This window comes from Miniopterus natalensis, chromosome 1, assembly GCF_054644295.1.
Source record: "Miniopterus natalensis isolate mMinNat1 chromosome 1, mMinNat1.hap1, whole genome shotgun sequence".
NCBI classification, from domain to species: domain Eukaryota; kingdom Metazoa; phylum Chordata; class Mammalia; order Chiroptera; family Miniopteridae; genus Miniopterus; species Miniopterus natalensis.
Genome location: NC_142081.1, coordinates 27,192,343 through 27,207,256, shown reverse-complemented (window position 1 = coordinate 27,207,256; position 14,914 = coordinate 27,192,343). Strand labels below are relative to the sequence as shown.

The following is a 14,914-nucleotide window of genomic DNA, read 5'->3' as shown; positions in this document are numbered from 1 at the left end:
TTTGTGTGTATGGAAAATATAAATAGTCATGGCAAAAGGCTTGGTATCTGTGATTTACCTTAAAAGCCATGGAATTGGTACTATTTCATAATATCACATCATTAGCTCACAATTACTACTAATTTACTAAGTGAAGGCAGTGGAAACCTCTAAATCCTAGCAGTGCCAAAGTAATGTAATAATGGCTGTGTTTACTAATTGATTCAAATTGTTGTGGTTTTTTTTTTAAACACAGTAGAAATTAAGCTGGCTTCCTAACTTGAAATATGTCCAACAGTAACTTTTCATATTTTAAAGTAAAAGACCAAAATATTTTGGCATTATGATGGTTCCTTTAGTGAATTAGTAATCATTTAGGTTTAGGAAGTGCTGCTTCCCTTAATATGCATCTTAGTTAGAGTCATATTGATTTAAATATACTTCCCAATGTTGATTTATAGGACAGTGGGAGCCAATATAGCTATCAGTTCTGTTGAGATAGAGTCATTTTTGGAAACTAACAATATCAGAAGAAATGCCTCAGAGAGTGTTGTAACCCCCCCCACCCACACACACAAAACTGAAGAAAAGGAAACTGAATACAGAAGAACCCTATATTATCTTAAGTCCTCATTTTTTATTTATATGTACTATGGTGATGGCTTTGATACAGAATTATAACTGTAAAAATGTTACATAGCACTTAGTTTAAAGGGCCCATGATTGGGTCACTTTGTAGCACTAAAAACAAAAGGTATTGCATTTATCCAGTGTGAAATAATGTCTCTTAAGATCATGAGGATAAATGAGATATGTTTGAATTAGCTTTGAGCATATATCATGTCATTTAGTTTTACAGTATCTCTGAAAAGGAAGGATGGGTGAGCAGGGGGCAAAAAGGTTATGGAGGGAAGTAACTTTTGTCACAATTTTAAACAAACAAATTGAAGCAAAATCACACAATTGAGTTTATAACAAAGACTGAATTAGAGAACACTGTATCTTAAACCTCTCTTTGCAAAGTTCTTTAACTAGAACATGTATCCCAAACAATTTTGACAAATTTGTCTCCTAAACTTGAGTAATCATCACCATTGCAAGGAGCAAGAATGTATGTGCCTTTTGAGGAGTCTGACTTTAAGAAGATCCTATATACAAAAATCCCACATTATAAATATGATTTATAGAGTGCATAATTTTACTTTGCTCTTCACAATCATTCTTTACAATATAGACTTACTTCTATTAACTAATGAAAAAAAGTACTTTTACTTAGCATTTTATAAACACAATGTATTATATCTTTCAAGGATTAGCTTAAATGCAGTTTTATTCATAACCCTTTCCAGTCCAGATGAAGGTGATTTTTTTTCTCAATGGAAGTATATATTGTTCCTTAATTCCTTGTTTATCACAGTCTTAGAACATTTAAATCGTCTACTATTGTAGTTATAGATGTATATGATTTCTTATTCTATTGGATTGTCATCTCCCATGTTTCCTTGTATATATTAAGTGCTTAATAAATATTAAATGAGCAGAAGTTCATCTGTAGTTGGTCAGTGAGTGATGCTCAAGGCAGAAGGAGGGAGAAATGAGTGAGATTCTTTCCCAGTGGATTTATGGGGGTGCATTTTCAATTTATATTTTCCTAGTCTTTCACCCCCAAATAATTACTTTCTAGTGAGCCTCCTTTTGCTGGGAGTGTATTGTAATCTGCAAACACAGCAATTGCATGTTTGTGTGTGTGTGTGTGTGTGAGAGAGAGAGAGAGAGAGAGAGAAAGAGGGAGAGAGAGAGAGAGAGAGGGAGAGAGGAGAGAGTGCCTTAAAAGGAGACAGAGGAAAGATCAAAAGAATCACAACATAGAACAAAACAATATGCCTGCATTCTTGCATAACTAGTAGCGAAATGTAAAAGGGAATGCATTAGGCACACTAGAAATAAAAACAAATTTTATCAAAAATAGCTACCCTGTTAAAGTGTTAGCATAATTAAAGCTTCTTTTAGTAATGAGGCCCTTCTATATATTCTTTTTTCTTTTTTTATTGAATTTATTGGGATGACATTGGTTAATAAAATTATATAGGTTTTATAATTCTGTTATACATCATCTGTATATTGTATTGTGTGTTCACCACCCCAAGTCCAGCCTCCTTCCATCACTCCTTCTATATTTTCTTGCTTATGAATAAGACATACTTTCAAGCCTTTGGCAGACATCAATAGGAAAGTGTAAAACCAGAATCAGTGGTAATTGACAAAGGCTATCTGGTAAGAAATTTGAAGATTTTATATACATGTATATAAAACAATGGATCTATTTCCCATTTAGACTCCCATAAATCTCTTTTTATTTGTTGTTATTTTGTAACAGTGATGAATAGCAAAGGCTTAGCTCCAATACAGGATTCCTTTCCCTATAAGATTTCTTTCCATCAGAATAAATTCCTGTCCATCTCAGAGTTGTTGCCTTGTTAACTTTGTAAACACCTGCTTGTTTTTTGTAGATATTTGTTCTGGTGAGCCTAATCTTGTGGTAGGAACACACATATTTTTTCTATTTCTCATTTTTTCTCTGCTTTGTTTTTAATCTTTTATGGAAAAGATCCTTTGAATTTTCTAGATTTAAAGAATTATTTTGGTTAAAAAAAATTGGGCTGTGGCTCTGAGCTCTTTCAGTGTTTTATTTATCATTATTCCAAACAGTCATTCATTTTCTCTTGTCTGATCACTCTCTTCCTTGGTGTCCTCCACTGGTTACCTTGTGTATGTAGACCTTTCTCACTCCAGAACCAAACATAATGCACTTTTTTCCCTTTCTCCATGTTACCTATGACATAACAGAAAGACGTAACATATTCTCTCCTCAGCTTGATATGAGGCACACTAAGACTTGTGAGTTAAGCTTTATTTCATAAATTGCCCTCTTCTTTTTCTTAGCCTTAGTTCTGTGCTTGAAGCATTGAGTTCTAATTAAACTCTTCTCTTAAGAAACACAGTAGATATGTTTTTCTCCAATGTATAAGTGAGTCTTCTTTTAAATAAATCTGTAGTTTTAAAACTAAAGGTCAAATGTTTTTATTATATGTTCCCTGACTCTTTTTTTTTTTTTAAAAAAAGAAAGCTAATGTAAGGTACAATGATAGGGAAAACTGAGTTTGAGGTATATAGGATCTCTGTACTATCTTTACAGTAATTTTGTACACCCATAAACTGTTCTAAAAGAAAAAAAGTTTATTAAAAACTATGAAGGACATTTTCTTTTTCATTAATATGGATTTTAGAGATATTAAAGTGCTGTATTTCTTACCCAAAACATGAAAAATCTGACAAATGACATTGTTCTTTATTTGCTTTCTTTTTTTAATTGAATTTATTGGGATGACATTGGTTAGTAAAATTATATAGGTTTCAGGTGTACAGTTCTATAATATTTATTTGCTTTCTTGATAAACTGTTGAGTTAATAATAAAGCTTTGGGTCAGTTGTTTATTCCCAGGGTCCTTGTATAATATTGTACAGAAAGTAAATTATATTGGTCTCCCTGTACACATAATATCACACCCCTCGGTCCCTCTCAAATCTTCTGTGTCTGTAACAACTGGAATGGGAATGCCATAGGAGTCTGCCATGAGTTCAGAGTCTTAAGTGAAAAGAATCAGCAACTCTAGAACTTTATTGGAGAAATAGGATTCATCAATTTTTGCTGAATTTTATTGGGGCTCTGTTGGGTTCATAGGCCTCTAACTCTTTGGAAGGCTGTTGCTGGCATACTTCAGCGGTTTTCAACCCGTGTGCCACAAGAATTTTTAAAACATGCAATACCTGACTATTTAGCCAGGGGCACTGACCTCTTTTCTCTTAGATTTTTAAAAAATTAAATTTATTCCAGTGACATTGGTAAATAGGATCATATAGGTTTCAAGTGTATATTTCCATGATACAAAATCTGTGTATTGCACTGTGTGCCCACCACCCAAAGTCAAACCATCTTCCGTCGCCATATATTAGTCCCACCCCCACACCCCCACCCCTTTCCCTCTGGTAACTACCACATTGTTGTCTATGTCCATGATTTTCAGTTTTATATCCCAAATAGTTTGTCAAATAAAGTGACAACAGCCAACACAACAACAGCCGTTGGTGTGAATGAATCAAAATCATACCTATTTTTTTGGTCAGATCAGCAAAAAATATATATTTTTTGGTGTGCTGCAGAATTTTAGTAATTAGTTTATGTGTGCCATGAGATGAAAAAGTTAAAAATCACTGATCTAGGTTCTCTGATATAAAAAGGCCAGTCTGCAGTGGCACATTGGAATGTGAAAGATAACCTCTTCTGGAAGTAACCTGCCTATTCCCTTCTCAGCTTTTCCTTCGGAAACATTTTACAGCCTCCCTGTCCTAGCTTTTGTTTCTAGGGATCTCTACTTGACAGAACAGGTAATATCCTTAGAAAACAGTGGCAGATTTGGGATTTGTTGACTGCTCTATTCAAGGCTCATATAAATTGAGAACTAGGTACTTTGCTTCTTGCTTTGTGGGAAAGATTTTGTTCCTGAGGGTATCCATTCTCTCTTCCCTTTCAGACAAAACAACTTGAAAAACTTCTCAGGCTAAGGAGTCCTTGTCAAAACAAAATTTTATTTGAAGAACTAAGATGCTTAGGGATATTTAGTAGCAGTTCACATGAATTAGAGCAGAATTGATATGTGAGAATGGAAAAAAGAAATTCTCACATTAGCTAAGCCCATTGCACCTAATGTTAGATGGTATTAAGTGTTTTGCTCACTTTCTGTTCATCTTAGAGCAAATATACAAACAGGAAGGTGAATCTCCTGGTTAAAAAGTGACATACCACATTCTTAAGACAGTTAATATAGAATATATTCTATATTTTATGGTGAAAATTGCTAGTATTTATCAAGATTGGTGTTTTTTTTTAAAGTCCTATCATTGCTATTTTATAATTGTTGAACTCAGATATCCTTTTACTTGGTGGCTTTGCTTCCATAATGATTTTGTTGGTGACATCTAGAACTCTGGAGATAGATGGAATTAATAGGTATATTGTAATTATTCCTTTAAAATGATTTGAGTTTCATCAGGGAAGGTAAGCTCAGAATGCTGAATTGCAGCTGAAACAGACAAACTAATTTACTTCCTTCATAAAGATCTCAGTGTATGCAGCTTTAGTTCAGAGATGATCACACTTGCATGTTCTGCATGATAAAGAAGTGAAAAGAGTATTCTTTTCAATGTAACTGCTTAATTTCACATTTGTTTAGTGATGTTTCCCAAGTAACTGTTCTTTTTCACTGCCATCTCCCTAAGTAGGCACACAAAATTTTCAGTGGTCTTTGGAATTTGATATTTAAAGCTGGATTCTTTGCTTTAAAAAATACACTGGATCAGTCCTGGCTTACATGATTTATGCACTTGTCGCCTATAAAGAGAAGTTTCTCTGTGTAGCTTATCTTCACCTTTATTTCTCTTCCTCCCTGACAGAATCCCACGGACTGCAGCAAAGCCAAGAAGCTAGTGTGTAATATCAACAAGGGCTGTGGCTATGGCTGTCAGCTCCATCATGTGGTCTATTGCTTCATGATTGCATATGGCACGGAGCGAACACTTATCTTGGAATCTCAGAATTGGCGCTATGCTACTGGTGGATGGGAAACTGTGTTTAGACCTGTAAGCGAGACCTGCACAGACAGATCTGGTGTCTCCACTGGACACTGGTCAGGTAAGAAGCCTGTGCAGCATGTCAGATTCTCTGAGTTGAACTGCCACATAACCAGATTTTCAGATTTCTTGTACAACTTTATGGCTCACAGTCATCTTTTTCTCTGTGTCTATGAATGCTGTACATTATCCTGATAAAAATCTAGGACAATATTTTATTTAAAAAGTGTTTCATGATATAGTTAATTTCTGATGTTTATTTTCATCTGGATTTAGCAAAATCACTAAGCTTTTTCACAGAATGTAATTTATTATTTTGATGATGATGATGATGATATACCTTTCCCTTTTTGGGGTGCTTCCACATTATTGACCTCAGTTAATTCTCATAACTATCTTGTAAGTAATGCAGGCCTGAGGTTTTTAAACTTTAGCATGCATGAGAATCACCTGGAAGGCTTGTTAAAACACTAGTTTCTGATTCGGTAGCTCTGGGTGGGGCCTGAGAATGTGCATTTCTGACAAAGTTGCCAGACCCAGGGACTAAACTTTGTGAACTACTGAGGCACCTTTATCTCCATTTTACAATTGAAGACGAGGAAGCCTAATTTGTTTATACAATTTTACATTTTATTCAGGAAACATTTGATGACAAATAATGTGATTAAGGTATTATACTAAACACTATAAGAAATATAAAGATCAGCAAGAAATTTCTCCTAAGATCTGGTGGTAGAGGGAATAGACTTATATATAGTTTCTTATTGCAACTCTATTTTTCTTTCTACAATAATGATCTTTAAACAAGGTCTAAAATTGGGCTATGTTTGTTAAAAATGCTGGCTTTTTCATTTTGTAATCTTGGGCAAGTTACTTAACCTAGGCCTTAGTTTCCTCATCAGTAAAATGAGAAGTAATAATTTACTTACCTCTTTGTGTTGTTGGTAGGATTAAATGAAATATGTGTAATGTCCTTAGCACAGCACCTGATATATGAGCTCTAGTAATTGTTAGCTATCATTAATAGCCTTTATTCATTGAGCAGATACACATTGAGTGCCTACATTGTGGAAAATACTGAACTAAGTTAGTAGGTGAAATTCTAAGCAAGACAATAGACTATCTCTGCACTCACATCTTCCTGGAAGTCAAACTTTTTTCAAAAGGCTGAGGCATTTCAGTTAATATGATTCCTCCTGGAGTTGACCATCTTTTTTTACAAGATAGAACACTAGATGTGTGGAATAGGGAGCTGTGTCATTGGCTAAGTAAGTAACTTTAGTTCCTTTGTTTCTTTTTGCCTCCTTTGGAAAATATCAGACAATACCTGACACTTCACAGAAGTGGTCAGGAAAGCTACTTATAAAATGCTTTAAAAGGTCCTATACAGATTTAAAGTATTACCTTGTGATATGAGTTTTGTCTTTATTAGGATGATTTAGGAGCCTTATTCTATATGTCAACATATGTTTTTCTTTGTAACTTATTTCAGATTTTAAAGTGAACCTCTTAATTTGGAACCTAGCTGAGCTTTAGTTTTGAGGTTACACCTTCCATTGGCCTGCTCTGCAGTTTACATTGGGCGCAAACAGATTAGGTATTATGGTTAGGAAGACAGGAAAAGCAACTCTGTCCCGCTCACTGAGGCTAACTTTTTCATTCTGTGGACCTAGTTTGTTTCAAGCTTCCTTGATTGTGGAAGTGTATAGCCAGAGTAGGGTAAGGTTCTTAGGTTTTGCTATTTCTAGGAAGAGGCAACGTTTTCGGTAGTAGTCAGTTAATAGAAAAGTGAAATGTTGGCCTCACTAGACTTACAAAATTTAGTATATAGTTTGTCCCTACCGATATGCTACAACTAACTATTTGGTTTGTTTGATTTTTAATCCTTATACATTTTGTATGCATAGGATATGAAGATTTGAATGGATTGGATTAGAAACATTCCGAGTTTCTTAATATTACAATTAAACAGGTTATAGAACTCATCCTTTATTTATGTGGAATTTAGGCCTAATAGATACTAAGTGATTTATACAGCTTGTAAATATTAGAACTCAGGTTAGTACATTCACTTGTACCTACTGCCAGTCTAGGTGCTTCCCAGTAAACACCTGCCAAGCACCTTACTTAGCAGAATAATGATTAGAGGCAAAGAAACTCCTAAATGTCTAGGAACTAAATAAAATGACTAACTGTAATATCTCTTCCCTTTTACCTCCCCCATCCTATAACTTTTTCTAAACCTTCCATATAATTTCCAGTACTGAAAAGTTGTCAGTAGTACTTTCTTCTTAGTCATTTGCAGTTCCTGATTAAAGAACTTATTTGATCATGGTAGCACAGAATTATAATTTTAATTCAATAGATTTTTCCTTTATCACTACAGGTATTGTATAAAATCATATATTTTTCTTCATGCTCATCAATTAAACTGTGCCCTGTGGACACATTTAATTAATTAAACTAGTGATTCTTTTCAATATGCTTCCAGAACGCATCATAACTAAAATAATTTAGATGCTAATCTTATGTCCAAAAGAAAGAAGAGATTTATGTTTAGCATAGCAAAGTATGGTTGCCTTCCACTTCTGTTTCTGTTTATATGCAATATCTGTGTATGCACCTTTTGGAGAAACTAACCTATTTCTAGATTTAGAAGAAACAGGATGAAATTTAATAAGGTCTTTGACATTAATCCTTTAGTTAGCCATAAATCGACTATACCTATTATTGTTCTGACCTGTACAGAGGATCTTGGGATATTTTCCTTGGCACAACTGTCATGAAATTATTATTGTTCATTCATACTTGACATGATGTACCTACAGGTGGAATTTAGTGATTCCTGTTCAAATCTGTCGCCGATACAGGAATTAGCATGCACACCTAATCATTTCAGTATTTCAGTAGCTCAGTCATACCTTGTTGTAGGTTGAGTTCTATTTTTCTTCTTTATTATTTTGTATTTGTATATGAAACTATATCCTGTGTAATAATTTGGTTAAGTGAAGCAAAAATATTCAACATTATGCTTCCAGTTAAAAATTACAATAATCTTTCCTATCATCTATTGATGTCTGTTCTAAAGTTACTGATAACATGGTCAGTTTAATTTTCTATATCACAAAACATTTCTTAAACCTAAACTAATTACATATAATGGACCTAATTCTTCCAAATAGATTTCTTATGATAATTCAGAATGAGAATCTTGGTATTTAATGGTTTGGAATATCTTTCAACAATTTTCAATTTGTTTAAAGTATGTTGACTACTGCCTGGCCAGGCATGCATGGCTCAGTGGTTGAGCGTCGACCTAGGATCCAGGAGATCACAGTTCGATTCCCCGTCAGGGCACATGCCCGGGTTGCAGGTTCGATCCCTACTAGGGGGTGTGCAGGAGGCAGCCAATCAATGACTCTCATCATTGATGTTTCTCTCTCCCTTCCTCTCTCTGAAATCAATAAAGATATATTTTTAAAAAACAAATAAAGTACGTTGACTTGTAGGCTATGTATGATGACCAACTTCCAAAATGCCTTTATAGTTGATATAAACACTTTTGAATAGATGATTTAGTGATAGAGAATCTCAACCATTTAAACTATTTTCTACTGTGATTTTTTTTTTTTTTGGTTTGTTTCATTCTAAAAAATGAACATTTATTCAGATTAGCAGTTAAACCACTTTGGCTATTTTGTACTGTATTTCCCTTCTCGTCTTTTCCCTGCTGTTTTAATAAATATGTAATAAATTAAACTGAATTACTTAATAAATTAAACTGAGTTACTTAATTTGATAAATCTAATTGGCAAACTTTCTTTTAAATGAAAATAATGACTAGTAAGAAACAGTGTTTGTAAGTGTGATAAAATTTAATGCTCTCAAGGTGCCTGATTTAAGCACATGTTTAGAGAGATTGCCGTTCACTATAGTATTTAGTTATCTAAACTGGATGGTTACCTTCTGTCCATACCTCGTTTCAAAGAGCTTTTGCTCAAAGAGTTTTATTTGGCATCCTTATATGGAGGAAGCCTTCAAATAATAATAATTTTAGAAAAGAACTTGCTATGTGCCAGCCACCATACTGGGCTACATGAAGAAGATAGGCACAGTCCCTGCCCTGTCAGGAGCAGGAGAGGAGGAAAGGCAGACAGCTGAGTGAACAATTAAAATATATTGTGATATATAAGTTGATACTATTCTCAAGCACATATCTAACATATATCAGGAATTCTCCTGGAAGAAGTGATTTTTAAGGTAAGACCCAAAGGATTAATAGGAGTCAGCCAGGTAGAGAAGTGGCAGAAGAATTTTCTGTCAGTGGACACATGAGAAAAGAGAGGTAAGAGAATATGGAGTCACTGGGGTAACTACAGGTAGTTCATGGTAAAGTTTGAATATTCAGAGACTAATCTTTTGTTTTGAAAACACATGTCGCCTACAGGATTTCCTTTTGGATGGTTCTGTGATTTTGTTTCTCCCTAAGACCAACAGGTTTTAATTCAAGAGTCAGTGCTCTTTGTTTTGTTTTTGCTTCCAAGAGTGGGCAAAGTTTAAAGTCAGATTGCTTTCAGCTGGCTCTTGGTGTTATCTTAGGAACCATTAAACTCTTTTTTAAAAATTAAAAAATGTATTTTATTTTAAATATTTTGTAGAGTTCACTCTTGGTAAATTTTTAAAAGCTGACAAATAACTACAAACTCATACAACCCAGAAAAAAGGCAACATGATATTTTTTTTAATTAAGTGCTTAAAACAATTCTAATGCATTTTAGAATTTGGATAATCTCTATTGGCAACAATTTCACATTCTCGTTTTATATAGAGAAAATAGGAAGGTAATTTAGTGTTCTAACTTAGTTGATCACATTTTTACCCAGTTTTATTGAGACATAATTGACATATAACGTTGTATTCATTTGAGGCGTAAAACATTGTTACAAGTTTTTTCTTACAATGAGAATTTTAAAATTTGCTCTCTTAGCAACTTTACTTTTATAATACAGTATTGTTAATTATAGTCACCATGTTGTACATTCCCAGAACTTATCCTCTAGCTTCCATATTTAAGTGAAATCATACAGTATTAATCTTTCTCTTCTGACTTTCACTTAGCATAATGCCCTCAAGGTCTGTCAATATTTTCACAAATGGCAATATTTCCTTTCTTTCTCATGGTTGAGTAATATTGCATTGTGGATGGATAGATGATGATGATAGATAGATAGATAGATAGATAGATAGATAGATAGATAGATAGATGATAGATAGATAGATAGATAGATAGATAGATAGATAGATAGATAGATGATAGATAGATAGATAGATAGATAGATAGATAGATTGATGATTGATAGATGATAGATAGATAGATGATAGATACATAGATAGATAGATGATAGATACATAGGTAGGTAGGTAGGTAGGTAGGTAGATAGATAGATAGATAGATAGATAGATAGATAGATAGATAGATAGATAGATAGATAGATGATAGATAGGTAGAGTGGCTGAGAATCTATAGGCATACTATACCAGTTAGGATAAGCTATGGATATGCTTCTGTGTAGTATTTTTATAGTAATATTTTCAATCTTTGGTGATTAATTAATAGAAACTTGAAATAAGTGCATATAATATTTTAGATTCCTTATGCTGATAACATCTTGATTTCTCTGTGTAGGTAATGTGAGAGAAGAGGAAAGGATATTGGACTATGAATTTTACCATATCTGATCTTAGTTTTGTTGTTTTTAGCTTTTGGGACTTCAGCAGTTATAGCTTCTGAACCCCAGTTTAGCTCTTAAAAAGAGCTCATGATACTTAGTACCTCCCTTCCTATCCACTTTTGTAGGGCTCTAATCACAAGGGAAAATGATTAAAAGGTATTAAGATGATTTTCACATACGGTTTATTTTCATTGCCTATGTTTGGTTCCCAACTTTATTTTTTAAAAAGTACAACTGGCCAGGTGGCTCATTTGGTTGGGGCGTGATTCCGTACACCAAAAGGTTGTGGGCCCCCCAACCCTCCCCCCATCTTTCCCTCCCTCTCCCCTACTTTCCCTCTCCTCCCTCTCCCCCTCAAATCAATTAAAAACATATCCTCAGGTGAGAATTTAAAAAAAGTACAACTGTTACTCAAATACTGTATATTTAGGTATAAATACAAATGTGCACATTTATATTTATAATTTTATATTTATAATGTATTTTGTTATAAGTTTTCTGAAAAGGTGGATTGCCCACATAAACAAGGAAGTGCACTAGTCATCAAGTAAAATTTGAATGTTTCTAGATGTTATGGGGGTTATAAAGGTAAATAAGACCCAGTCTCTGTCCTTCGGGAACTTTCATTGAGAGTATGTTAAGACCCATAGACCTGTAAATGTAACAAAGATGGGCTATGGTAAGTGTCATAAGAGAAATATAAAGCTATGTGGGTATGTGGGTCGTCAGAGGATAGAAAAACTGTTTCTGGAAATCAAAGGCCTGGGAGCCTAGGCTGGGCCTTTAAAGAATGAGGAAAGGCACAGTAGGGAAGAACAGATCATTGTCACTGGTTTGAATCAAAAGTTATTAGCTGTGTGACTTTAACTTTTTTAATACACAAACTTTCTTAATACATGTTCTATGTACCTTACAGAGTTATTATGAGGATTCAAAGTGATAATACATTTGACAGTGCTTTCTATGTCCTAAATCACCACTTTAGTTTATGGGAACAGAGCAAAATAACAATGAACGCATAATTGGATCACGAGATTTCAGCCAGGCTTTACAACCAGCATTAATGAAACTTGGAAGAACCTGAAGGGTTTTTGTGTGGGATTCATTCAGAAATGTAAATGAGAAGAGAAGAGGTAAATTATGATAGAGGAGCAAGCTGAAGATAACCATCCCCTTTGCTCACACTCCCATGGGGAGCCAGCTTTAGCTCCCCAGCTTCCTCAGCCCCCACTTCCCTTGGATTTTATTTAGATTGCTCAGTAAAATCCCGGTGTCTAGGCTGATAAGCCCCAGAAATATGCTCCTGTCAAGGAAACTTGATGAATTCCCTAGTTTGGGGGACTGGGTTGCCTTCTTAACTTGAGCCATCATTGACCCCTCCTGACAAAGCTGCTAGTCTTTAGTTAGTTCTTTAGTTCTCTAAGCCGATAGGATGATGATTTGGGGCGGGAGGAAGGGGACTGGAATAAAACATGCTGTCTTGGAGCTTTAATTTGCATGTACTACTAAGAAACAAGAGTAAATTCCTTTGAAGTTTCTACTCCATGGGAGCTGTGTCAAAATTAATACTTAGGAATCTGAACATACTCAAGATGTTACTCTCCAAGTAACTTGCCTAAAAGTGGAGAATAGGCTTCAGTGAAGTTTTTTCAAAACATTAGTAATGGATTTGAGCAAATCCTAAGGGCCCAAATGTTAGAAATACATAAAAGTGAAGAGGGCCTTTGACTGACCATCCCTCTGGTCTATTAACTAGATGGAACGACATGTGTCAGACCAAAAGAGATTGTGTTTAGGTAAGCAACCCAAAATGTAGTATTGAAGCACTGTAGCTTGCTCCTCTCCTCTCTAGTTTTTGGCTACTAAGTATTTAATTTGAAACTATTTTTATTCTGGGAGAGTATAGTATGTCTAGGTTGCACCTAGGAATAAACTAGCCTAGATTTTAGTGCATAGTAGAAAGAGCAGTTGATAAAAGGGTAAACCACTAGTATTTTCCTTTTTCTGCTGTCACTGCCCATCTTGCTGTGTCCCCTGAAATTGGACAATAGGACAGGAATTGGGGAGTAGGCTGGGTTGGTAGCTGCTTCTGCTGCTACCTCTGGCCAATCTTGATCCATGTGGTTCAGAATATCCAATAATAGGTTTGGCAAAAGTATACATTGTACTGTATGTCCCTTTTTTCTGGGTTATTTCCAATACCGACCATGGGGCCACCACATTGAGATTTTAGAATCTATAGGGCAATCCATCTGCATCCTTTGGAAATGTCCAGTAATTAGTACCTGGATTGAGTTCAGAGGGTTAGATAGCCTTTTAAGAATATGAAATAAACATTTTAAGAGTGGTGTGATACCTGTTTCAGAGGAAAGATTATCTTAATGCTTGCCATGAATGACCATCTTAGAGGTGCCTATTTGTATTATACGTTTGAATAAGTGGATATTTAGCTCATTCCCCTGTTGTATTCTGTTATACGTTTGTGCCACGATTTGTGTATTCCCTCATTGGTGGACATTTAAATTATTTCAAGTTCTTACATTATAAACATTGACATAATGAATGTCTTTGTGTATGTCTCCATGCCCGTGTTAGTTTCTCTAGAGCAGTGCTTATTAAACTTTTCACATCATATCATATGTCAAAAGATACTTTTATTGCCCATGTTATCACCGGGGTGGTGGTGATGTATGGTAAAGCCACAAAGATCTCTCTAGCAGCGTGTTACAAGTAAAATTGTATGCTCTCATAAAGGGGCTGCCAAACTGTGGTCCTCAGTGAAACTCAGCCCACCTCCTATTTTTATAAATGCAATTTTATTTGATCACAGCCATGTCCATTTGTTAACTTATTGTCTGTGGCTGCTTTCATAATACAGTGGCAGAGTTGAATAGTTGTAACGGAAACTATATAGCCCTCAAAGCCTAAAATATTTGCTATATGGCTTTTTACAAATCAAGCTTGCTGACTCCTACTCTGAAATAATAATTACCGAACATATACATAGTTTCAACCATTGTAAATTTGTGAATAGTATTTTTTTAAATTTGTTTGCCTCAAATTAATAAGCTCCCAATCTAAATAGGAAATTAACACAATCATTTTAAAATTGTATCTCATGAGGCAAAATATGGTTAGTGATGTTATAAAGATTTAAACAAGAACCTCAAGGGATTGGGAGGTACAGTCATTCCAGCCAGGAGAATAAGAAGAAATGGCATTTGAACTGGTCATGAAAAAGTTGTAAAATGACCAGAAATCTTAGGTATAGCATTCTACACACTGAGAGTACTTGGCAGATGATGATAAAAATGCTTATGTGCCTGTCATATCTAATGTAGAGTAGTGCCAAGGTGTCACAACTCCTGGGCATTATTTTTTCTTCTACCTCTGATTTCCTAAATTATGTGGAAGAGAGCATTAAACCACCTGCTTCTCAGTTATCCCTTGGTAGAAAGTCACTAAAAAAACAGTCTCACAGCTAATTAGGCTTGCATTTCTCAAGGGACCCTAAA

General features: G+C 34.7%; 1 protein-coding gene across 4 annotated transcripts in view; it reads left to right on the top strand.

Moving 5' to 3' along the window:
- The window catches only part of FUT8 (fucosyltransferase 8), a 180,740-nt gene that overhangs the window by 132,407 nt on the left and 33,419 nt on the right, over positions 1 to 14,914 (top strand). For all 4 annotated transcript variants that reach the window (XM_016223827.2, XM_016223829.2, XM_016223826.2 and 1 more), the window contains one exon: positions 5,491 to 5,728. In XM_016223827.2, coding sequence (XP_016079313.1) covers positions 5,491 to 5,728 — 238 coding nt within the window. The remainder of the gene's footprint in view (positions 1 to 5,490; positions 5,729 to 14,914) is intronic.